At 41.8% G+C, this 27,249-nt stretch overlaps 1 protein-coding gene across 1 annotated transcript; it reads right to left on the reverse strand.

Annotated features, from left to right (window-relative positions):
• Positions 1-7,797: 7,797 nt before the first annotated feature.
• On the reverse strand, positions 7,798-25,532 carry LOC139378694 (nicotinamide phosphoribosyltransferase-like). The gene is made up of 11 exons (XM_071121108.1): positions 25,324-25,532; positions 21,644-21,800; positions 19,321-19,424; positions 18,121-18,249; positions 15,502-15,660; positions 14,724-14,860; positions 12,738-12,963; positions 12,118-12,237; positions 11,890-12,030; positions 9,741-9,875; positions 7,798-9,569 (listed from the first exon to the last, which is right to left on the reverse strand). Exons 1-11 carry the CDS (start codon positions 25,375-25,377, stop codon positions 9,456-9,458), a joined length of 1,476 nt encoding a protein of 491 aa, XP_070977209.1. The 5' UTR covers positions 25,378-25,532; the 3' UTR covers positions 7,798-9,455.
• Positions 25,533-27,249: the final 1,717 nt, after the last annotated feature.

A 27,249-nucleotide genomic window follows, 5' to 3' on the forward strand; every position in this document is an offset into this window, starting at 1 on the left:
GGTCTCTGTTTGGAAAAATCTTTCGGTCTCTTGTTGCAAGTTTCTGCTACTCTTGGAAAGGGAAGGGGGATACCTAGTCAGTTGTACAACTGAATGCATTCAACTGAAAAGAAAATAACCAAACTGATAATTCTTTAAATTCCTTCACATAATATGGGGTATCGGGCAGTTCAAAAGAAGCAGGTAGAGTCATCTATATGTCCATAGCGGTGAATTCTGACCTCAATTGTAACAGTAACGGTCAGTACTGTTCAATATCAGGGAGGACGTTTTTTTTCCATGAGTATAGCCTTAGCCCCATAGGGTGGCGCACAATTTTCCCAGTGTCGTCCGGGTTAGGGGAGGTTTTGCCAGTCGGGGTAGGCCATCATTGTAAATAAGAATTTGTTCTTAACTGACTTGTCTAGTTAAATAAAAACATTTTAAAATTATAATACAGCATATTGGATGACTCATTCATATTCCATTCACCCAGTTCAATGTAACAGCGATAGGTTTAGGCTACTACATGATACTCACATTTTCCCTATACCCATCATGAGGTTGCTACAACCTAGCCTATGAATGAAAGTTTACAACTGTAGGTGCACATAGGTCAAGAGACACATTTGAGGTGACAGACAAGTGACACATGGACAGACAGTGACATTCAATACTGCATCAAGCTGATATAGGGTGTTATCATTAGTCCAACAGTTGCAGAGGAGAGTTTTTATTGGACAAATTTAGGTATGTGTATCCCCTTTTGTTCTGTTAAATTAACTTTTTCAACAGAATCGGCGGAATGAATACACCCGACCACACGTAAACACAGTTCACTTTCATAGCAGTCATGTTGTATTCCTTCTCACGTCTAAGTGCTCTCCTCCTCTCACCTCTTCCCTTGTGAACTTCAATGCACAACACATCAGCTGTATGTGACCAGGCGAAAAAACCTTTCCAAACCGCTACACACAGCCTACATCATTGTCATCATATTAGCTAAAGTAATGTCATAGTCAGCATAGCTAATAGAACTAATGCGTTAGTAAACATGTTACAATCATGCAGTAACGTTGACGTACCATCAGTAAGCAGTTACACCGGTGGGCCCGGTGGCAATAAATTAGTAATACCGAAAGCTTAACTTGACTTGGAAGAGTTCCAGTGCTGTGTTGGAAAGTCCTATCCAGCTAGCAAACAGTAAGCTAAATTAGCTAGCTGCATTTGCTAGCTAAGTAAGTGAAACTGAAAAAAAAAGGATATTCTCTCTGTCAGATTCTCTCTTGCTTCTCCTTCATTTTGGAAGAAATTAATTTGTTTAAAACTGTTCAGCTATTGTCTTGCTCTCTTTAAGTCAACTACTCTCCACATTGTGTACACTGCAGTGCTAGCTAGCTGTAGCATATGTTTTCAGTACTAGATTAATTATCTGATCCTTTGATTGGGTGGACAACATGTCATGATGCAAGAGCTCTGATAGGCTGGAGAGGGTCCTCCGGAATTTGTCATAATTACTGTGTAAGTCTATGGAAGGATGGTGAGAACCATGAGAACCAGAACGGGGGGGAGAACCAGAACTTCTATCTTTTGTACTGAAGTCAATGTAGTGTCGTGGAAATTATACACAGGGACACTCAAAGTCAATCTTAAATTAATCATTCTTTATTATCAGCGTGCTGGAGAGGTTCCAACCAACTAAATGCATCAGGTACACATATCGATCAGGAGCTTTCTTCTTTGGGGCAGTCCCGTTATCCCTTATATACTAGTTATAAACATGTTACATAGGCATAGTTAATAGGGTTGGTTCCAGCATGCGAAGAAAATCTATTTGCATATTTACCAAAGGGCCCCAGGGGAATGGTAACTTCCCCTTTTGACACATGACTCACATCATGATTCATGTATCCAAATAAACACTGGATGTTAAATCAAAATAACAAATCAAATTAAAATTACAACCCTTGACGACTCCATCTTAACTTAATTGTATCCCAAACGGTAATTCAATGAATAGTCTAGAGACAGGTTCCCTCATTCAGGGACAGTGCTCTCTCTATCTCATTCTCTTGTTCCGAATCACACACAGGACTGTTGATCAATTATAAACTTCTTCCTAATTATCTAGTGTTTACATAGCCCATTTAAATCTAACCCAATATCTCTAGTCTTTCTAGTGAGTGTGATCAGGCCTCACCAGGAAGTTAGAACAGAGGTCAGAGGTCATTCAACCCCATTAAGTGAGTTTTTCTCTCCTGTACCTCAGACATTATTTAAAGATATTTGGAACATTTCAACATTTTGTGTATCAGGTTTACATTGTTTTTTCAGTACACTTTTTATCAAGGTGGGTTGTCTGTGGGTGCTGGCGTGTGTGGTAAAAATCGTAGCGTTAAAAACAAACAAAATGGCCAGGCCTTTCTTAATTTGGCAGCTCCCTCAACAGCTGGATCCGGGCACCTATACACTGCACAGTACACAGTCTCAATAACTGTACTCTTAAAGGCAACTGCCTCAGGAAGCCCCTCAAAGGGAGAGACACTGAACAATTTGCAAACATATATAAAAAACTTGGTAGTGGACATTCCATGAGTCCTTAATGAAAGAAAATAAATATCTTTAATCAGTCCTAAAAAAAATCTTACTCTTATTCGAGTTTACTGCATCGTGGGCAGGAATAGGCACCTTTTGACCTGTTGCATTGAAATACATTTCTGTACAAACTGTCCCGGGGACATAAACTAGTCAAAATATGAAACCTGTTGTTTAACAAACCTGCTAGGACCTTCAAAATGTTGGTGCTAGCTTATCAGCTCAATATTCGGTACAAAATATATTTACTTGGATCTACTTATTCTAGACACAGTTCCACGCCAAACTATAGCATTGAGTAATAATAATTGGAACTTCTCAAAAACTTGTAGACTGACATAGGTAGACTGCAATAGGCTAATGCTTTTGCTGTTCGTTAGGCCTACTCATCTTGTTGGCTGACGAAAAGTAAATGTGGACAGTTCTTCCAATATGCACCTCGGAATTGGATAAGGACCGCACAGTTGCTTCTCTGTTGTGTCTGTCTTCATTTGTAACCTGTGAGAAAGGCCCTATCATGTGACAGAGAGCCATGTGAGTGAGAGGGCTTCCAATTGCGCAGCACACTCAGGGAGAAGGGCACAACGCAGCACTCCGGGCCGCAAAAGGCCTGGATTTTTTTTAGGGTGCATTACAGCCACAAAGGGGATGCAGTCGTGAAATTCGAGGCATTATCAAGTGCTTGTCAAATTCTGAATGAGAGACTATTGGAGTGTGTACATTCTAAAAAAAATAGGGGTTCAACAAGGGTTCTTCTAAGATCCTCAAAGTTCTTTGAAGAACCTTAGTGTTCTTGGCACTGAAAATTGCCCCCAAAAGGTTCTTCCAAGAACCCCATAGTAGGTGGGATTCATTGATGAACCTCCTTAGTTGTTGGGGGTTCTTGTCGGAACCTAACTGCCCAACTGAAATGTTTGGATTTGAAAGGATAGCAGGTGCAGGTACTTAACTGAGGATTTCCTCAGTTTAAGGTAAGGTTTATCCCTTGATTGATCTAAATTTATATTGTTTTATGAAACAGAAAATGGACACAATTCAATGGATATCAATCAACAAAAAGGTAAGAACATCACATGCTATGAGAATATGATGAAGGCCAGCTGTATTGGGTGCAGATGACTGAACTGCTCACTTCTGTGTCTGCAGGTATCTGAACAAAATCCAAGGTATGAATACTGTCATGTGCATGTTTTGTTTTGTTAATCATCTGTATAATTACTATTTTTTGAATTAAGACTTCATCCCCGTACACCTCTGATGAATATAACAGGAAACCTGTTTGATCACCATGCACTGGAAAATCATTCTGGCTATGGATACGGAGAACATCAACATCACCACACTAGAGGACATACACACTGGACTTGGGGCTCTGCTAGGAGTTTTTTTATTCTGCTTTGCCAGTTAAATCTTAATAAACACTGAAAACTAAAATAGTGTTATTGTTGGGGTTCCCCCACAGTTTCAATTTGAAGAACCCCTAAAGGATACTCCAGGAACCTTTTCTTTTTAGAGTGTACAGCCTGCGCAAAAAAACAACGCAGAGCTCAGGCCTTTCAAGCAACTTTTTTCAAATCATAATTAGAATCTCAGCCTTACAATGTATTAAAAACCCAAACATATAGCCCAACTAAAGTTACATTAATAACTAAATTAAGCATATAGCAGTACCTATTTCTTTGTTAACCGCTCAACACAGAACAGTCGCATGTGCGCACTCCCTCAAATCGTTTGGAGACAATATTTCTATTTTATTCAGCTTTGTTCAATTATATTCTTCATACTATAAAAAAATATATAAAATAATGACACAGAATTATAAGCAAGTCTGGTAAGAGAACTAGTGTAACTCAGAGTATGCTATTATTTTCTTCTGAAATAGACAACATTTTCTTCATATCATTTTAGGCCAGTCTAAGATCTGTCTAAAATAAATAATGGATTTATTGTGAAGTTGTAGGCTATATTACATGGATTTATTAGACTTTTTAAAATGGCTTGGAGGCGATGTGTGAAAGCCAGGAGATGCTAAATGTGTTTATGTTAATTAACGGTAAATTGCTGAGTATATTGAGTATATATTATTTGCTTGCCAATCACCAGCTGACAACCTTTTGTGACCGCCACAGCCTTATGTATTACCAGGGTGGAGGAAATCTCATAAGCATTTATAGTTTTATTGGTTACGGGTAAGTCAAGTCCCGTACAATGCTTTAACCTTATTGAACAAATGATCCATAAAGGGACCACTCTGAACATTTCTCAGAATGTTTTTTACACCACTTATGTACATCTACGTGTGCAAGTTGTATATTATTGTTTTTTCTATTGTTATTTCATCAGATCTCTAAGTAAACCATTATACTCAATATTATCTTACTTTAGCTCTAGTAACCCATTATACATGTGTGTTACATCACAAAATCCTCCTCTACACCAGTGTTCTATTCATTCAGGGGTTTAAATATTCACTCTAGTGTTCTATTTAACAGCATATTCAGGAATAGTCCTATCTTCTTTCATATCTTTCCATTCACTTTTCCCTATATAACTATACTTAGGTATTCACATACACACCACTCCGTGCGCATCCTATACACCATATGTATCTTCAATGGTTCTCTATACATATAAAACAACAATAACACTTGTGCTATTATTAGTAGTCCCCGACAATGAGAGGTGGTGGACAGAACCCACAGATAACGTTATAGCTCTAAAAACTCAGCTCACACAGAACTGGTTGGGGTATCCATTCAGTCATCTTACTCACTGGAGCTAGTCCCCTGACAGTTCTCATTCACACTCTACTTCAGGGCTGCCCAACCCTCTTCCTGGAGATCTACTGTCCTGTAGGTTTTCAGTCCAACCCAAATCTGATTCTGCTAGTTAATAAGGTCTTGTTGAGCAGCTAATTAGTAGAATCAGGTTTGTTATATTAGGGTTTTACTGAAAACCCACAGGACGGTAGATGTCCAGGAAGAGGGTTGGGCAGCCCTGCTCTACTTAATAGCTAAAATTAGCTAAAATTGCTTATCAAATTTCAAATCAGCTTAATATCCAAATTTCAATCAACTTAATATCCACATTTCTATATTTTATTATCCAAATTTCAATCAGCTTAATATGTCATATCTCACAATCACACAACTTTCACATCCACTTAGTACTAATCCCAAACACACTCAGTAATTTCCCTTATTACCCCATGTGCATCTTCAACGATTCTCCTGTAGTTACTTCCTATGCACCATATGTATCTTCATTATACATATAGAATAGCACCTTGTGCTATTATCAGTGGCTGCAGACCAGGTAGACACTTCTCTTATAAATGCCTACAGACAGCTGTCAGAGGGGCATGATACCGTTACTTGCCCTTGGTCTAGTCTTCTCTCTAAGACTAGCTCTAGCCTTTTTCTGTCATATGTATCACTGCCATGGTTCCTCTATAGTCTCTACAGTATCTATAGTCCCTGAGCATCCATAGTCCCTATAGAATCTATAGTCCCTAGAGCATCCATAGTATCAATAGTTTATATAGTCAAATGCTATAGCCTCTATAGACTCCATAGTCTTGCCAGATACAAATAGAATAACATGCACTTTCACACATTCACTCAGTAACTCCACACTCACAACTCTCCCATCCACATCCACAACTCACATCGTGCTATTACTTGACTCAGGACTATCCTCCTCCATTTTTGTTTAGTTTAATTTGTTTTATTCTTTTAGATTTTTAAACAAATTCATTTAAAATTGACTGACTGTAATCAGTTGCCGTGTCCCTCGTTTGTTTGTGGGTGATGTGTCTCCTCCTGGGCAGCTCACAGTAAGGGTCTGGTCTGGGGGTCTCGTCCTCTTTTGGTCAGACTGGAATTTCCCTCACTCTTCATAAAATGTGCCACCGGTTTTCCTCGCAGACCCCCACTGGAAAGCTCCGCAGGCAGAATCCATCATCCTTTTGTGACACCAAATAGCTGTAGAAATTCTACACAGGAACACTCAAAGTCAATCATAAAGGAATCATTATTATCAGCGTGCTGGAGAAGTTCCAATCAACTCAATGCATCAAGTACACATGTCGATATATAGCACTCTTCTTTAGGGCAGTCCTGTTATCCCTTATATACTAGATATAGACATGTTACATAGGCATAGGTCATAGGGTTGGTTCCGACATGTCTGGCAGTCTCCTATCTTAACTTAAAAAACATATTCTGGGCGTTCTGACAGATGGTCCTAAGGAGGAGATCCCCCTCATATCTTTACCAAGCACAGGCAGGAACCAAGGATTATTTACGACACTAAGACAAGATGAACATTTTCAAGGTTGTCTTTTCACAATATAAAAATGTCCATCACAGGAAGATGGAAGCTAGCTGTCCTCCGGCTACACCATGGTGCTACCCCACAGAGTGCTGTTGAGGCTACTATAGACCTTTGCAAAATAGTGTTTTAATCAGTTATTTGGTAACATGATTATATTTTGTATAGTTTATTCTAAAAAGGATCACTTTTTTAAACGTTTTACAATTAAAAACATTCTGAAATTCACGGAGGATGGTCCTCCCCTTACTCCGAGGAGCCTCCACTGAATTGTACAGTATGTACAATACTACTCAGAGGAACATATTGGTGCAGATGACTGACTTTATCAATGACAAACATATATGAATGAATATATGTCTATGGAACTCAATCATGAGGATCCCCGCCAATAAATAGAGAACAGAACACAATAAATAAATTTTTTATCCAAAGATTCACACATAAGTTGTAATTATTTAATTCTCCAACATGTGATATCAATATTACTTAATGAAATGCTAGTGCATTGAGGAAACCATACTATACTGTTCGGAAAGCAGCTAGAGAAGGGAATAGATTCCTTCGTATAACAAAATCTTAAATCAAGGGGCTCCCGAGTGGCACAGTGGTCTGTAGTGAGGTGTCACTGCAGACCCGGGTTCGATCCCAGGCTGTCACAAGCGGGAGTCCCACAGGAAGGCGCACAATGAGCCCAGGTTAGGGGAGGGCTTTACTTGGCCAATCGCGCTCTAGCGACTCCTTGTGACTTCGGTTGTTTCCCGAGCCCGTTGGGGGAGATGCAGCGATGAGACAAGATCGTAATTGGATATCACGAAGTTGGGGAGAAAAAGGGGGTAAACTACACAAAAAACAACAACAATTTAAATAATTAAAATCAAACATTTCAAATTGACAGGATGGTGTTTTTAATATGTAGACATTGCAACAGATGTTAGTTTAAAATATCAGATATGTTCAGTTTTGGGAAACAATTTGGGACAACCAACATATAACAAAACAAAAATAGAATTCACAAGTATTATTTTCTAAACAGCATTCATACAAGACTACACCAGGATTGTAAAATTCCTGGTCATCATGAAATCTTGGTTGGAGGATTCTGGATTCCGAGCGTATTCCTTCCTGATTCCCGGAATTTTTCAATCGGGGTTTCTGGGAAAGTTACCAGAATTTAACACTATTCTACACACAAACAAACATTTGCTAAAAGCTGACATAACACCTGTCATACAACAAACAAGCAGTGTGGAGGATTCTGTATTGGTAGAAAATGGGAATTAGACAAAAAAATTATAATTATATCCCTATTTCTCCCTACCCTGCCCTCTCGCAGTATAATGCAGTTGTTATATACACGTGAGAAGACAGTTTGGCCACATCCTTGAAAATATGAAGATTTACTGCAAATAATCTGGCAATATTTACCTTTGTCATAAAAAATAAATGATTTCTGGAGGTAAGAACCAACCACAATGGTATCAAAATCAAGCTCTACGGAAATTTTCCCCATAATTCAATATCAGCGACAAATGCCTTACTGTTCTCCAAAGCAAAGAAAAATGTATGTGTAACAAATAACTTTTACACAAATAAAAAGGTGCCACGAATAGAGAGATTTGACTCTGTGTGTGGGTCCAAAATGACACCCTATTCAGTGCAATACTTTTTACTGGTAAAGGGAATAGGGTGCCATTTCATAGAGTGTGTCGTGCAGTTCTGTAGACAGTGTTTTAGCAACATGATTAGCTGGCTTCTATATGGCGACTTGCTCATGTGTGGGTAGTGTCTTCTAAAGACCCAGGGGAAAACGTATTAAAAAAAAAGATTAAAAAAAAAGATAAAAAAAAAAGAAAAGGCCAACAACTTAAAAAGGTAGAGTATGTGTTCCCGTGATCAGCAAATTCATTTGCATAAAGGAACACAATGTTCCTTTAAAAGGAAGAAACTGTCAGTACACACACACACACACAAACATCCACTCAGGAACATTAAACATATACCTCTCAGTTCTAGAACCACACAAAGTTCGGGAACTTTCATGAACACAGTAGAAACAATATCTCCTTTCCTGTGATCAATGTATAGCGACACTTGGTCATTTAAACACTGTAACGTAACCGCAGTTTAAATGATTTATATACCACGATAACCTTCCATCCATCACTAAAAGACAACGCTAACTAAGTAGATTATGAATGACTTTAAACAGCTCTGTACACACAACACAGGGTATAGTCAGTGTGAATGTGTTCCTTCTATCTCCATCTCTCTTTCGCTCTCATTTATCTCACGCAACTCCCTTAATCTTTATCACTTACTTGTTTCACTCACTCCACTTGCTCTCCCTCCCTCACTACTCTCTCTATCCCTTGGCCTTCACTCAGGTGTAGGTTTGGACGTGTGTGTGTGTGTGTGTGTGTGTGTCTCCTCTCCAATGGAGGACAGTGCTTCTGGGAGGGTGGGGTTTGAGGGAAGGGGGGCGTCATTAGCAGTGTGCCGCCTCCGGTGGGGTGATGGAGGTCAGGGGTTCAGGGGTCAGTGGCCCCTCAGTGGAGGAGCTCCTTGAGGTCACTGTCCGTTATCTTGGCATGGTCTCTGACGTCATCGAACGTGTACGTCTTGACAATTTTCCCATTCTGAAACACTGTGTGTAACAGGTCCTGGAGGGAGACGAGAGGGAAAAGAACAAATGACCGTCAGTGAAGTGTCTAATTGACTAACCTAAAAATAAAAAGTCACATTTGACAAACCCCAATAACTAAAACAACATTTATTTACAAAGGCTATTGGAATGCATTGATGTGGGAGTATGACATGTGGACTCAACTCACCACGCCATACTCCTCCAGGTCTCCCTTGCCCTCCTCCAGAGTGACAAAGTCCCCGCTCGCTGTCCGGTGCAGAGACAGACGACCTTTCTTTGACCTTTTGTTCGGATCCGCCACCGGGTCCTTGAACACATTCACCTGACACCAAATATTAAAACAGTTACACTTCTCCTTCCAGTGGAGGTAGGATGTGTGTCTGTGTTAAGAGTCCTGCACGGGCCAGTTTGTTTTGGAGATGCACCCGCCCTCGCCAGCCACGTCAATTCCGAGCCCCAACCGATACCCGTCACCAGGACAGATTTTCCTCCGCAACGGGACAAATAATAATGTATTTCATTGTTTTTATGACTCCAGAGTAGTATAGGCCATTAGGCTATTCCCCGTTCCTGTACGAATTGATTTGTCTGCAAGTCTATTCCGCATTTGGATAAAAAAAAGGAAACTATGCAATGAATTAAGAATGATATCTTCTTATTTTCACAATGCGATGCGGCACATTGTCAACTGATACTGCTTAGGGAAAAAAAAAAAAAAGTATTCTAAATTAGCCTTCTTACCCAATGAAAGCCTATAAGCTGACATAGTCAATATTGTTTCGATAATCAAATAGTTTAATTGAAACTTAAATAAACAACTCCCAGAATCGAATAGGCTACAGGCTGCAGAATTAGCAATCATTTATTTTGTAGGGTATACTCAAAACCTTTACCAGCCGCACAGGTTTAAATGTTCATGACCTGCGTATGGTCTAAACGAACAAAAGCCTGAATTAAAACGGAACAATTAACTGATAATTAACTTTTAGCAGGATGTGCATCCACCTGCCGGATTGTTTTCATCCAACAAATGTAAAACGCCTGAAGTTTGCTAAACTGCATTGCCACGTGGATTGTACCTGGTGCTTTGGTCAGATGACATGAAAAATAGAGCTCTTTGGTCACGCACACCAGTGGTGGGTTTGGTGTTGAAATGAGAACGCATGAGCAGAAAAGAAACCCCATTGTAAAATAGGGTGGTGGATCTCTAATGTTACAGGGCTATATTGCTTCCACTGGTCCTGGGGCCCTTGTTAAAAGGTCAACGGCATCATGAACTACTAGCATATGGTTTTGCCAAAAACCTGGTTGCCTCTGCCAGGTGGGTGAAACTTGGCAGCAAGTGGCTCTTCCAGCAAAACAATAACCCCAAGCGCCCACCAAAACCCTCAAAGAAATTGTTCATCAACATTTTTGCAATGGCCATCTCAGTCTCAGGACCCAGTGAAAACCTGTGGTTTGAATTGAAATGGCTCGTCCTTATTAAGCGCAGACGAAGGATATCAAGGATCTGGAAGGATTTGGTATTTTATTAGGATCCTCATTAGCTGTTGCAAAAGCAGCAGCTACTCTTCCTGGGGTCCAACACAAAACATGAAACATAATACAGAATGACATAATACAGAACATCATTAGACAAGAACAGCTCAAGGACAGAACTACATATATTTTTAAAAAGGCACACGTAGCCTACATATCAATACACACAAACTATCTAGGTCAAATAGGGGAGAGGCGTTGTGCCGCGAGGTGTTGCTTTATCTGTTTTTGGAAACCAGGTCTGCTGTTTATTTGAGCAATATGAGATGGAAGGAAGTTCCATGTAATAAGGGATCTATATAATACTGTACGCTTTCTTGAATTTGTTCTGGATTTGGGGACTGTGAAAAGACCCCTGGTGGCCTGTCTGGTGGGATAAGTGTGTGTGTCAGAGCTGTGTGTAAGTTGACTACGCAAACAATTTGGGATTTTCAACAAACTAATGTTCTGTATAGAGGAATGGTCTAAGATCCCTCCCAATGTGTTCTCAGTGCCGTTATTCTCGCAAGGTGAGGTATTGAAAACAGGGTGTCAATCATTTTGACCCCTACCTTTACTAGTTAAACAAGATCTCTTTCTCTGAGCAATTGTATTAGCATAAAATAATTTCCCTATTTTTCTAACATACAATTTAGCTCAGTATTTGAATTATTGATTTTAGAGTCATTTCTGGTAATCTTTATTAGAAGTGTCAATAATTTAAGACCCCACTGTAATATAGTATACAGTATCTATGTGTGTGTGTGTGTGTGTGTGTGTGTGATGGTGTGTGTGCATGCGTGTAATGCTCTGCTCACCCCCAGGCCGTTGGTGACCACGTAGCTGCATTTAAAGGAGCAGTTGAGCAGATCCCTGGTCAGTTTCTGCAGCAGAGCCCCTCCAGAGCCAAAGGCAATGTTCTCAATGCTCCACCGATGCTGCTTCATCCCCTCCACGATCTACACACAGACACATGCACTGTTAATACTGACTGTGTGTGTGTGTTTGTGTGTCCGTGGTGTGTGTGTGTCCGTCCATGTGTGTACCTCTTGCAGGGTGTTGATGTCCACTCCGTCCCCCTGTATAACTCTGATATAGGGCGGCAGAACTTTGTAGCCTTTGGAGTTCTCCGTAGGGATAAACTTCTTCCCCAGGATCTCCAGCACCTGAGTGGAGGAAGCACGTGTTTCTTTTTTTTAACAAGAATGCTAAAAATCTGTATGTGAGGCACATACAGCATCGACTGAGAGGGCTTCCATACGGATCAATCTCAACTACTGAAGCCCGGTCATAACTCAAAATATCACCCAAATCATGTAGCTCAGTTGGTAGCGCATGGAACTCGCAACGCTAGGATAGTGGGTTCGATTCCTGGGAACGCCTGTACATAAAACGTAGGCGTGCATGACTATAAATGTGTCTGCTAAACGGCATATGGGATTATTATTTTAGTTATATCAAATGGCAGATTACCATGGACGTTGAATTCGTGTGCATCTTTCTCAATTTAGGATCTGCCCAATAATATTCAGTATTGCGTTAGTACTTTCTCAGAGGACCTGATTGGGACCTACCTTCAGTACGTTACCCACAGGCTTCCCCAAGTCGGGCGGACGACGAGGGGCTTAAGGGGGTTGACTTAGGGTCGAGCTAGGCATAGTGTTACCTTCAGCACGGTATCCAGGGGGTTCCCTGAGTCGGGACGGACCACCAGTGGGGCGTCAGCGCTGCGCGACTCAATGAGGCTCCTCAGGTCTTCTCCCCAGATCTTCTCACAGGCGTTGTAGATGTCATAGCTGTCACTGACGATAGACACGGGCACGTTGGGGAACTGCCTCACGATGTGCTCAAAGGCATCTCGCTCGTGGTCCTTCCCCCACGCCGTGATGGTGCTGGAGAGAAAGAGGGAGAATACAAAAGTTATCAGATTTACTGAAGACAACTCAACGTATCCCTCTCCCTATGAACTCTTCCACATGGAGCTGCAGTACCACCACTAGAGGGCATCCTTATCAACACGTTGCAGAAACTGGACTTCCAGGAGCTCATGTCAACAACAGTGAACTGTAGCTAGCTAGCTATGTCCTTTTAGTTTCTTTCTGAATCGATCTGTGCATTACGCTTGCCTCACTTACAATTTGATCTTTATTTAATGCTATCAAATCTATTAGCAAAGAAATGAGGGGCGTATCTCTAAATGCATTGCTATCTACCACCTTGGAGAACCCAGAGAGTGAGGGGGATGGTAGAGTACTGTGTGTATCATATGGAGAGGAATGTGACTGTGTCTCTGGAAGATGAAACTAAAACGGACCGTCGTGATTCCGTAACCACAGTGACCAGGCCAGGGCCTCTGGAACCGAACTCCCAGAAACCAACGGGGCAAATGAATGGTGCAGTGGAGAAGTGGTACAGCCAACTCAGCTAGAGATGTACTGTACATCTCCTGTGTGTGTGTACTTTTATCAATGGCCTATACAAGCATAGCAATTGATATTTGGATATCAAAGCCATCCCCTCCTGCTTGCTATCTGGGGCTAAGAATGCCAATACAAGTGTAATTTGATTGATTCGGGACCAAGAAAGAGATGTTAGTGTGTTAACTTCTTAAGGTATAGGGGGCAGCATTTTCACTTTTGGATAAATAGCGTGCCCAATTTCAACTTCCTGCTACTCATGCCAACAATATAAGATATGCATATTATTAGTAGATTCGGATAGAAAACACTCTGAAGTTTCTAAAACTGTTTGAATCATGTATGTGAGTATAACATAACTTATGTAGCAGGCAAAACCCCGAGGACTAACCGTTCAGATTTTTTTATTTTTAGGTCTCTGTCTGTTCAGTGAGTTCTCGTTGGCAAACGATATTTCTTAGGAACCGCTTCTACTGGATGTCACCAGTCTTTGGAATTTGGTTGAGGTTATTCATTTGTGCAATGAAGAAGTATGGCCATCTAGGAACTGCGTAACACTGTTGAGAGTTGCGCAAGACGTGAAAAGTAGCTTGGTTTGTTGTGTTCCTGTACTGAACACAGATAGACCCGTCTTCAATTTGATTGATTATTAACGTTTAAAAATACCTAAAGTTGTATTACAAAAGTAGTTTGAAATATTTTGGCAAAGTTTATAGGCAACTTTTGAAATATTTTGTAGTGACGCTGCGCATTTTGGAAGCTGCTTTTTTCTGGATCAAACGCGTCAAATAAATTGACATTTTGGATATATGTGGACGGAATTAATCTAACAAAAAGGACCAATTGTGATGTTTATGGGTCATATTGGAGTGCCAACAAAAGAAGCTCGTCAAAGGTAAGGCATGTTTTATATTTTATTTATGCGTTTTGTGTAGCGCCTGCAGGGTTGAAATATGCCCCCCTCTTTGTTTACTGTTGTGCTATCATCAGATAATAGCTTCTTATGCTTTCGCCGAAAAGCCTTTTTAAAATCTGACATGTTGGCTGGATTCACAACGAGTGTAGCTTTAATCGAGTATCTTACATGTGCGATTTAATGAAAGTTTGATTTTTATTTATTTTTTTAATTACTTGCCGTGCTGCATTTTCTCTGGCTTTTGACCAAGTGGGACGCAACCGTCCCCTATACCGTAAGAAGTTAACTGTGAAGCCACTTTGTGTCCTGACGTTTTTACCTGTGCTCCGCGGCGGGCACAGAGAAGCCAGGCACGGGGTCTTTGGTGCCGTAGTACTTCTTAATCACGCCGATGCCAGCCACTGTGTCTGTGCCCTTAAAGTTCACCAGGTGGGCAGAGGCTCCGATACCTGCCGTCTGAAATGGGGAAGAGAGATGGTGAGCCAAATGTCACACACACACCTACGGTGCATTCAGAAAGTATTCAGACCCCTTTTCCCACTTTGTTACGTTACAGCCTTATCAATCAATAAATTATATATATAATTTTCAACTCAATCTACACACAATAACCCATAACGACAAAGCAAAAACCCTAACCCAGATCTGTGCCTCAACGCAATCTTGTCTCGGAGTACTACGGACAATTCCTTTGACCTCATGGCTTGGTTTTTGCTCTGACATGCACTGTCAACTGTGGGGCCTTATATAGACAGGTGTGTGTCTTTCAAAATCATGTCCAATCAATTGAATTTACCACAGGAGGACTTCAATCAAGTTGTAGAAATATCTCAAGGATGATCAATGGAAACAGGATGCACCTGAGCTCAATTGAGAGTCTCATAGCAAAGGGTCTGAATACTAATGTAAATAAGGTATCTGTTTTTTTCTGAAAACCTGTTTTCGCTTTGTCGTTATGGGGTATTGTGTGTAGATTTTAGAACAAGTCTGTAACGTAACAGAATGTGGAAAAAGTCAAGGGGTCTGAATACTTTACGAATGCACTGGATATAACCCCCCTCCCTCCCTCCACACACACACACACACACTTCCTCTACCTCTTGTGAGGAAACTCCCCTGTAGCCGAAGTCGTGCAGCTTGTACTCCAGCTTGTCCAGGTTGCCAGAGGTCTCCAGCAGGTACTTGGCCAGAATCTTCTTCTGCTCCCTGGAGTTGGTCGCCACGGTGATAGGGTACCAGACCTGGACAAGGATGGTCTGGAGGGGAGGAGGAAGAGGGGAGGTGGTTAGTAGATTGCCATGCTAGAATGGGCCCAAGTCTGGAGCTCTCGAAGCACAACTTTCTGTGCTTTCGAGGCGTCTCTCTCCATCAATCTTACCTCCCTCTCTGATCCCTCCATCCATCTCTCTCCCTGCCTCTCATTCATTCATTTCTGATCCCGCTCCCTCCCTCCTCAATCTTTCTTGAACTGTAGTGTGCCTGTCCATGAACCCAAAATATCCCTCTGATCCCACCACAGCCCCATCCACACCCTCCAGTCACCCCATCACAGTGTAGTGAGCTGGAACATGAACCCAAAACCAACCCTCTTGACAGACCCTTTATACTGCTATGTGGAAGGGGAAGTGGGCTGTTTGGGAGGCTCAGGGGCTAGATCCACATTCCCTGGCAAAGGGACAGGGAGAGGTCATGTCAACACTGGGTACGATGGGAGGATTCCTCACATGGCAAGCCCAGGACAGAGTTACTTAGCCGTGGCCCGCTGGCAGCTAGAGATGCCTGGGTCTTTGTCTCAGTCCAGTCATCGTTGAACGGGCGAGTCAATATTCTCACGCCATGTCCGAGTGTGTGTTTAGTCATATTTCTCCCTCTAAGAGCTGTGTAGTGTGCATGTACGTGAGAGTGTGCGTACGTGTGTGTGTGTGTGTGTGCAGGGTCATGTGTACGGTCCACATGGTCAGAAACACCTTGCAGAGTTGCCCGAGCGCTCACACGCTACCACAAGATGTGGCCAGCCACAGCTCCAACAACTTCAACTCAATATGTGAAAATGATCATAATAATCTAGAAACAAATGAATTATCTTTAAGGACCTGAAGCCATACAGGCCTACTATATGACTGGTTGTATGCAGCGACGCTGACGCTGTGGTGATCTACAGCAGTAATGCCAGGTGGAGACTGAGGAGGGCGCCATTGAGCACCGTAGTGTGGACGGGGATAACAGAGCCACACACTTCCAGAGCCAAACCATAATATACTGTTTAATAGAGCAGTCACCAACCTTTGAGTCAAAAAGCCGAGATCTACCGCTCAGAAGAACAACAAAAACATGACTTTAAAAAAAAAACGTACATCTGTGCACTATTAACTTACGAGGCACAGCTGAGCATAAATTGAAATATTTTGCTTTTTTATTTTACTGGACTGATGGTACCTGCATCAGATGGTCAGTTTCAGTGGCGGGAGGAACCACCTCCCGCGGTCTCTACTCCCTCCCTCCGGTGAGACTGACCAGTGAAAGGGGACACCGTCTTCCACCTGATGGCGAAACTCTAGTCGCACCGCATTATTCATGCACAAACCCAATGTTGTTCTTATGACCAGAGTTAGTGGAATAGCGTTCCATGATATTAAAATAGACATGATGAGCTGCCAATAATAAAAACACAGGCCTATCGATATACTTGGCTACTCATTCATTGCTGGTTGTAGCGGGTGTGGAAGCAAGGAGAAGAGCGTCATATGTTTTGTACAATTGTTGAATAAAAACTTAAAACATGAACTTACTCATAAAAACAGCATCTCTTTGCTGTATTCTTTGAGAGTCTCTCTCTTGGACATGGTTTTAAAGCGTATGAAATGCGCAGTAGGCGCACTTGATTTAGCTCTCTCTTCAGACAAATTAAATAGTTCAAAATGGGAACACTTTACTTGCCCTTCTGAATCAATCACCACCAACAGTGCAAGACAAAACATTATTTTATTTTTTTTAAAGGAGCGCAAGGCTTTATCATTGGCTTTTCTACAGAAATGTTTGGCGATCGACCGGTTGGTGACCAGTGTTAATATGCTCACGTGATGGTGTCAGACCAGCGAGTCTACGGTCTGCTCTTCAGTGGAACTACTCGGCACGTTCACGGAGATCGGTCTGAGAAAGACACCGCACAGATTCACTGATCTTGATTGCAAAATGAGTAGTCATCCGGGAGGCAAGATGATTTGTAGATCAGTGATTCTGCATAGAGTGGCTACTGAGAGGTGGAGATGGGGCTTAGCTGACCTAGCTCAAACGGCACCCTATTCTCAGGGTTCTGGTCAAAGAAGTGCTCTATATAGAGAATAGGGTGCCATTTGTGATGCAGAACCCATAGAAGCCATCCTAGTCAGAGAAGCTAACTAGTAACACTCGAGGCTAGACAGACAGAGGCAGGATACGTGAGGAAGAGGTTTACAGATAGAGACTGATGGCTCTCATCATGTGAATTTTAAAAAGTGCAGAGTCACTGTGGCAATGTTGTGTGGTGTGCTCTAGGGGCAGGGCCTTGGTCAGTGAGGAGTGAAGTTAAATAAACATTACAATTTATTTTTAGATCAGGCACAATCTCAGACAGCCACACTAACTCTAAGGATTCATTTGGAACAGACAGGAAGGCCCCAATCCAGTCACATTGATGGAGAGACCTAACCTACCTGCTGCCCCCCACTGACACTCACCTCCACCCAGTTGGTGAGCCAGTAGCATTCTGGGTCGGTGCTCTCCACGGTGAAGAGGACGTTACCCCGTGGGATCACACTTCCCTCCGGCACCGCCTTGATCTCTATGGGTAGGTGGCCGTCATACTTCTGCAATACACACACACAACCTTTACACCAGCCATTGCAGTTAACACACAACATACAACATTCACCCTAAAGCCCATATTAGTAAAATAAAAATATGTTTCAAGTATCTTAAAATTCTATATGGGGGGAAATTTGTTTTGATAGGACCCTAATCAAATTAAAATGACCTTAATCAGCACTAGTAACCCAGTGAGCAAAATGTTCCACCAAAAATACGTAAGGGTTAGGGAAGAGCTCCAAAAGTATTGGGAGAGTGACACATTTGTTGCTTTGGCACTTTGGATTTGATACAATGAAATCACATCCCTTTTTCTACATAGTCCCCCTAAACAATTGTATTAAAGTAGTCAAAATGTTGTATTTGGTCCCATATTCCTAGCATGCAATGACTACATCAAGCTTGTGACTCAAAGCTTGAGTCACCTGTTTGTTTTGGTTGTGTTTCAGATAATTTTGTGCCCAATAAAAATGAATGGTAAATAATGTATTGTGTCATTTTGGAGTCACTTGTTGTAAATAAGAAAATTATATTTTTCTAAACACTTCTACATTAATGTGGATGCTACCATGATTACGGATAGTCCTGAATGAATCGTGAATAATGATGAGGTTACTTATCCGTAATCATGGTAACATCCACATTAATGTAGAAGTGTTTAGAAACATATGATATTCTTATTTACGATAAGTGACTCCAAAATGACACAATACATTATTTACCATTCATTTCTAATGAGCACAAAAAAAAATCAGAAACACAACCAAAACAAACAGCAAATGCATCCAACAAGGTTGTAGAGTCACAAGCTTGATGTCATCATTGCGTGCTAGGAATATGGGACCAAATACTAAACTTTTGACTACTTTAATACACATAAGTGAATTTGTCCCAATACTTTTGGTCCCCTAAAATAGGGGGACTATGAACAAAAAGTGATGCAATTTCTAAACGGTCCACCCGATATGACTGAAAATAGTATAATTTAAAATCCAAAGTGCTGGAGTACAGAAGCGAACCTGTCCCAATTCTTGTGGAGCTCACTGTAGTAAAAAACAAACGTGAATGTGTACCTCCAGTATGTAGTTCCAGCCCTTCTCGTTGAAGACGTCATCCTGGAAGTGTTCCCTGTACACCTCCTTCGCTTCCTGGATCTTCTCTGGAGTCACCACTTTCCCTGGAGGGAGGGAGGGAGGGAGGGAGGGAGGGAGGGAGGGAAAGAAAAGAAAGAGGTTCAAATGGTTGAAGCATCAGTGAACAAGTGGTGTATAGGATAGAGAGAGAGATATGACAGTTTGTGAGAGCAAAAGAGTGAGAGAAGTGGGAGGAGAGAGAGGAGGAGGCGACAGAGAAGCATTGGAATCCCAAACTCTAGTCCATCCATGTGCTATTAAATTAGGAGCTTCTCTCTCCCTCTTACAGAGCGGCATTGTCCTGCTGCAGGACATGCTAGGGACACGGACACACACGGACACACTTGATATGACCTCTTGTTGCAATAAAGTAATAAGGCTGGTATTTTCAAAAGGTTATTTGAATACAAATAAAAACTTAAAGTTTAGAAAATGTTATTCCAAGGTTACTTCTTGCGAGTAGAACTCTGTATCATTGTAGTGAATCAATGCTAGTAGCCCCAAGTTGCAGCTGCCCTTTGTGTTGCTGGGGCTCAAAGAGCAGATGTTCCTTTGTCTCCAGTCCACGCTAGTCCTGAAGCTCTCTACAGCACCTCTCCCTGCCTGCCGTGAAATCACTTTGAGCTCCATTCTCTAATGCTGTGCGGAAGAACAAAACAACAGATCTAGGATCAGCTTAACCTTCTACAAAACGTTAACCTTAGGGCAGGCACCATTAGGGTATGGAGTGAGAAACTGATCTTAGATCAGTGTCTAGGCCAAGGCTGCCCAAGGTACGACATCTAGCTAAACCTCTCAGCTCCCTTTACAATAACTGATGGCCAGAGGAGGAGCTGTAGTCTAGGCCCTGTATAAATACAGTGAAAATAAAAGACGTCCTCTTTCCCTACTTCCTACCGTGGAGTAATCCCTGACCGGACATTACTGGATAGTGAAATCCTAACCACTGACGTTCGATCAATCAAAAGGAAGGATTCCTTTTAACCGTATTGGAACGTGATCCTGGGGAGAATCTCAATTGCATTTCCTTGATTCCTTGTATCCTCTCTCCACGACTCCTTCTCAAATTCCATTGAATATAAAAGTAATCAAAAGATTAGTATTTGGTCCCATATTCCTAGCACACAATGAAGACATCAAGCTTGCGACTCTACAACCTTGGATCCATTTGCTGTTTGTTTTGGTTGCGTTTCAGATTTTGTGCCCAATAGAAATGAACGGCAAATAATGTAGTGTCATTTTGGAGCCACATTTATTGTAAATGACACAATACAGTATATACCATTCATTTCTGTTGGCCACAACATTATCTGAAACACAACCACAACAAACAGCAAATGCATCCAACAAGGTTGTAGAGTCACAAGCGTGATGTCATCATTGCGTGCCGGGAATATGGGACCACATACTAAACTTTTGACTACTTTAATACACATAAGTGAATTTGTCCCAATACCTTTGGTCCCCTAAAATGGGAGGACTGTGTACAAACAGTGCTGTAATTTCATTGTATCATTTCAAATCCAAAGTACTGGAGTACAGAGCCAACACAACAACAAATGCGTCACTATCCCAATACTTTTAGAGCTCATTGAATCCTTGTAGGGACCAAACAATTGATTCCCATTCAAAATTCTATTTTCCCTAACCCTTATCCGAAACTTAACTTCAAACCTAACCTTAATTGCAACCGTAACCTAGCCAAAAATATAATTTTTTTCTTGTCTGTGTGTTTGGTTTTACTATCCTTGTGAGGACCAGAAGTTTCCAGAAGGAGAATACAGGAACATTCAGACAAACACACACACTTCAGGTCAAATCTTGAAAGCGAGAGGACTGATCTATCATAAATTCGAAGTGAGGCAGAAAGGAAGGATTGCTTTTCAAAGTATTGGAAGATGATCCTGGGGGAGGGACCTCTGAACTTCTCATTCAATGGGTTTTGAGGAGGCGTGGAGAGAGGACGCGAAGAATCAAGGAAATGCAACTGAGATTCTCCCCTGCTCAGTCTAGATGCTACAGATCCTCCGATGCTGCCGGTCAATGCTGTAGAATTCATCTGAGCACCTATTCAATTATATGCTAGCCTTGATCACATGACAGTGATTCTCCTGCTGGCAGAGACAGGAAGCATCACTCAGTTCACTCCAACTCTGCAGACTAGTAGCAAGGCCTGGTAGAGAATGTTAACTCATAGAGGAGCTATGCATAAAAGGCTTGGATGTCATATTTTGCATTATGAGGACATCAATACAATCCTTACCTTTTAAGTATTTGTTGGTGATGTACTGCAGGCCGTAGAAGACCGTCGTCTCATACTTGACTTTTCTGTTCTTGGTCGGGTCAGCTCTCTTCTCGCGGCACTCGAAGTAGGAGTACACTTTACTGGTGTTGGGAGGGTACTGCTTGTAGTGTGTCACCTGGATCCAAGATGGAGGAGACAACATGGATAAAATACATCACAACTTCAGGCTATAAAATGACAGTTAAAGAGATTGAAAGGTACTTTGGTGACTAGTATTTATTTTTTTAAACCTCCCGCTTTGGGCTGGATTTGCCCATGTGTGACATTTCCCCCCCACGTGTGCCAGCCTAGGAAATCCAGTTCTAGCCAATGAACTTCTGCTAAGAAAAGGCCTGCCCAGCGTTGCCCAGCGAGGTTGCAGGGCGGGCCCAACGGCTCAGCGGACACAGCGGAGATAGAGAGCGAGCGCAACGACGTGGCGCACATGCAGTATCCGCAACATCTGTGATGTGGTACGCATTTTCCGGGGACCACTTACGGCTTGTGAGCACTACTTTCAAAATGACTGGCTGAAATTATACTACGGTTTGACCGTGCATCTTTAATAACAGTTTAAATAGCCTAACTACAGGATAAAATGTCACAGCTTCCGATTGTATAGCTAGTTGCCCTCAGGTATCCTTCCTAGAAGTGATATATTTATGACATTCTCTTGGCAGTGTTTAACTATAATTTTCACAACCGGAGGTTGCTGGTCGCAGCGTCACAGGCTTTTCCTATGCAGCAACAGGAAGTTGTTGTGGCACAGGTTCGCACAGAGAAAGCAATTGGCTGTTTTTTTCCTCATACCTCGAACACCACGGAGCCATAAGAAAGGTTATGCTGCCATTTGTTCCCACATAAACACTCCAAAATGTGTCCCTTTACTGAGTGGACGTTCTCACACTCCACTCTAAGGTGCTAGATATCAGCCTGCTGGACCATGACAAGACTGAGTGACCAGGCCCTGGTCCCTCTGTCTGTGCGCCTGTACCACACAGGACAGATGGACACTGGACAGATACAGGGATGATTGCTCCCATCCGCTATCCAATTACAGGAACACCTCCTCCCAAAGCCCTCAAAGTGTTGTCATCTGACAATTGACTAACGTGATCTTCATTAGTCATTTTGAAAGCAATCCGCAGCCTGTTTCTGTTCCACACCCACACAGAGGTGTCTAGGGCTCGAAGCCTACTGAGCCGACTAGATATCACTGACGTGATGGACTGATATGATGTATTCATGATCAAGTCAACTCCTCACAGAGTTAGGCTAGAGGAAGTACTAACAAAAATCTGTATCTCAAATGACCCACTATTGGTCACAGGTTGGCTCTGGTGAAATGTAGTGCATTCGTGTCATTTGGAGGGATACCAAGAGCTTTCTGCTACGTCATCGTCACCCCCCCCCCCCCCCCCCCCCCCCCTCCCTCCCCCTCTCTCTCACTAGGTGCACCTGGGACACCCAGGTATGTGTAGAGAAGTGGAACAGAAAGAGAGGATGGGCACATTGGGGGCGGTTTTAAAAAAAAGTGAGGGACAGAGACAGGCTGTGGAGCAGATGGAACAGTAAATAACGCAAACAGAGTAATGAGCAAATCTGCCGCCGATGCTTTTATTGATTAGCCACGACCACTATGTACATATAATTACACTGGCCTCTCTACAGCGGCAATATCTGTCTGGCACAGTCCCGTGTCCTTGCCTCTGGGCACTCACACATACGTCCATCTCTCTCTCACTTTCCGGGAATTCAGTCAACTGTAAAACTGTGTTACTTCTGACCCTCGCCCCGTCCTTCCTCTGGGCTGCACTGGCCTTGCACATACAATGACATAACCTACGCAACAGGTCACTCGGCCTAGGTTATTAACCAATGCTGTCCCATCCTTCACTAGCCCCCCCACAAGATCTCATGAACTAACCGGTAACCGAACCCCCCCCCCATGGGTTAGCCGATCCTAGAACTGTGCCTACATAGATCAGTGCTGGTCTGGGAATCAGTCCACTATGACCTCCGCTCCGACAGATGGATGGATGGAGCCAACCAGATCAGTCTAAATGCACACACACGACAACAATAATCAACAGGATATGTTATTCTAAATTCTGAATTTAGGGCCACAAACAGCAGAGAGAAAGACTAAATAAAATATTTCCGTGAAGCACAATTGACCAAGATTAAAGCTAATGTTCAGAGCTGTTTGACTCCATTCTGTTCACAAATCTCAATTTTTAGGGGGGTATTTTACCAGACCGGGGGTTGTGAAACAACAGTTTGCATAAGCTTTGCCTGGCAAAGACAGAACATTCTGATAATCCAATATTCCTCCATGGTTTTAGGACAGCGGTTAGGGACTTTAGGGCCTACTTTATTACCCCTTTATTAGCCTCCATCATGTTATGGTGTATAAGTCACAGTAGCCAGTGTCCTGCCTTTAGTTTCCCACCCGCTCTCTCTATATCCTAACAGGCCCTATAGTTCCAAATGCCTACCAGTCACTGTATAGCATTGAGCCCAAAAGGACTGGTGTTTCATGCCCCCGCGACACACACACCAGTCCAGAAAACAGCATCATCACAGCACTGACCAGGAGGGAGAATGATTGACAGTTGACACTGGCTCATCAAATATAATAGGATTAATGTGCTTTGTGCAGCCTTTATTTTTGTCCCTCTGGTAAAGAGGAAACATAGCAGTTCCACTATGTTTATATAATAGTGTGGTGCCACAATTGTATAAAATAAGACTATGCAATATTGTGTTGTGACCTGTGAGTGAGAGATTCAGCTGATATGACAGTTTGGATGACAGGACACGGGGCCACAAAGAAATGAATACATTTCTCGTAGTATTGTTATTGACAAAAGCAGTCAGTCTTATCTATATAATTTTGCTTGCAGGGTATATAAGTGTACCTATCTGTACCTATACCTACCTACCTAGCAGACAGCTGATTTTTTTCATTCAAATAAAATAACATGTAAAACCCAGTCAAAAACAGACCGAATCGTACAGCATGCATCTCTCATTTGATTGCACTCATCCCACCTCCGTCTTTGACAACATCGACGGTCAAAAAAGGATTGCACTAAGACCTGGAGCGTATCCAAAGGCTTACCAAAGTTTCGATTTTGTTTCAGGATCTGCCATTGCTTTTTATAAAGTAAGGAAATGGATAGTAGCACAATAGACGCTGGACTGTTAGCTACGTATCTGGCAAAAGCTAGCCTTCCCACGTTTTGGTAGAAAAATCACCCGCTCCATTCAATACTTGCCTGCGTTAGCTACCGCCTTTCCAATTAGCTGCTATAGCGTTCCCATTCACAACACATATTTAGCCAATATATCCTCTGCTCATTCATTAGCTGCCTGCCTTGCAAGCGCAGCTAGCTGCGCAAAGGTGAGCATCTTCGTAGATTCGCTGGTGGCAATTCCGTCATTTATCCAGGATGAAAATAGGCTAAATTTGGTACTACCTTTTCTACCTGCCCCTCTCTCCTCCCCATTTGGCCTAACGATCTGACACAGACAGCCACCAAGGCACGCGTGATGGCCTTGGAGGATGCAACCACCTTGGCTGATAGAATTACACGCACACTGAACCTACGACTACGCAGACAAATCGCACTAACATACCGGTGTCGCCCACTCACCTTATAAGAATCCGTAGCTAACAATATGTTGAAATGAGGGTCTCTGTGCTCCATCTTCCCCTTGGTTTCAGTCAGTCGCGGGTGTCAGTATTATTACTCCGTGCCGGGGACTCAACCTAGCTCCGTCGCTGGGGAAGAGACCGTAAAGAGACGGAGGGGGCGGGCATAACGCGGGCGGTAGGGAGGCGGGCCTCGCGTCACACAAGCGCGGACGATGACGTAGTGTAAAAAAAAGCAGATTTATGGTTTGCCAAAATTCAGTGGTGAAAAAAAGTACGCACAAGTCATACTTGAGTGAAAGTAAAGATACCTTAACAGAAAGTTACTCAAGTAAAAGTGAAAGTCAACCAGTAAAATACTCATTGAGTAAAGGTCTAAAAGTATTTGGTTTTAAATATACTTAAGTATCAAAAGTTAATGCAATTGAAAAAATATACTTAAGTATCAAAAGTAAAAGTATACATCATTTTAAATTCCTTATATTAGGCAAAGCAGAGGCACCAATTTTTTGTTTTTAAAATGTACGGATTGCCAGGGGCACACATTATTTACAAAATATGAATTTGTGTTTAGTGAGTCCGTCAGTACAGCGGCAGTAGGGATGACCAAGTGTTCTCTTGATAAGTGCGAAAATGTAACCATTTTCCTGTCCTGCTAAGCATTCAAAATGTAACGAGTACTTTCTGTTGTCAGGGAAAATGAATGGAATAAAAAGTACAATATTATCTTTAGGAATGTAGTGGAGTAAGAGTACAAGTAAAAGTTGTCAAAAATAGAAATAATAAAGTAAAGTACAGATACCCCAAAAAACTACTTTAAAGTACTTTACACCAATGCCAAAATTCTCAATCGAAAGGACTGATCTAGGATCAGCGGCCTATAGCAACCCTTGAACTGCAATATATTGAGCGAAAATGATTGGAATTAGCAAATATGTAACTGAAAATATATATTTTTTGTTGTTGCAGAATGCAGATACCATGACAATTAAGATGTAAATGACTGCATATACAAATGTATAGATACAAATATGAGACCGCTGAAAAATTAATTATTTGTGAAATACATTTTTTCTCATGAGCCACTATTATTGTTGTAACATCTCTGAAATCAGAGACGGAAAAGGAAGCGAGACATCGCACTATTTTTTACAGTCTATGCATCCCACTCCTTAATTTGTTTCTGTTTCAATAGAAGTCTATGGGCCTGTTCGAAATTGCATCCGTCTTTGCTGGAATCATTAAAACGTTGGTGAAATGATAACCACCATAACCAGAAGAGAGCGCTATTATTTAACAAACCCAAACCTCACTGACAGCAGTTGTAACCAATGACGTATATAAACCTTGGATTGATTTGGCCATGTTTTGTATTGGCGAGTATAAGGGCTTTGAAACCACCGGTCGGCCATATTGGCCCTCCTAAGTAGGCCCGGTCCTCCATAAGAATGAATGGAATTCTACATTGTTTCAATTAACATTTTCAAGGACAAAACTGCATGCATTTACGTATTTTTGTTGTTGTAATGGGGCCATTTAAAATGATAAACTTGGATTAGATAACACAACGTGCCAATGGAACACAGGAGTGATGGTTGCTGATAATGGGCCTATGTACGCCTATGTAGATATTCCATAACAAATAATCAGTTTCCAGCTACAATAGTCATTTACAACATGAACAATGTCTACACTGTATTTCTGATCAATTTGATGCTATTTTAATGGACACTAAAATTTTTAGTGAATATGACAATAAAAATTGAATTTAAACCCATCAATCTTGGCATGGATACGATAACATAACGGCTTCAAAAATCAGTAATAGTAAAAGTAATGATAATTTACAAGTAAATTGCTTAATCATAATGGCATTACTAGGCTGTGGGTTTCTGTAGTCCAGTTCCCTCAAAACTACAGTCATGGC

Source organism: Oncorhynchus clarkii, chromosome 21 (genome assembly GCF_045791955.1).
Source record: "Oncorhynchus clarkii lewisi isolate Uvic-CL-2024 chromosome 21, UVic_Ocla_1.0, whole genome shotgun sequence".
Lineage (NCBI taxonomy): Eukaryota > Metazoa > Chordata > Actinopteri > Salmoniformes > Salmonidae > Oncorhynchus > Oncorhynchus clarkii.

Excerpts from the sequence above, each read along its gene's own strand:
- LOC139378694 (XM_071121108.1), bottom strand. The coding sequence starts at position 25,377 with ATGGAGCACAGAGACCCTCATTTCAACATATTGTTAGCTACGGATTCT. Across the intron at positions 12,964-14,723 it reads GTGCCCGCCGCGGAGCACAG|CACCATCACGGCGTGGGGGA; the intron begins GTAAAAACGTCA and ends CTTTCTCTCCAG. Across the intron at positions 9,876-11,889 it reads TGGTCACCAACGGCCTGGGG|GTGAATGTGTTCAAGGACCC; the intron begins GTGAGCAGAGCA and ends ATTTGGTGTCAG.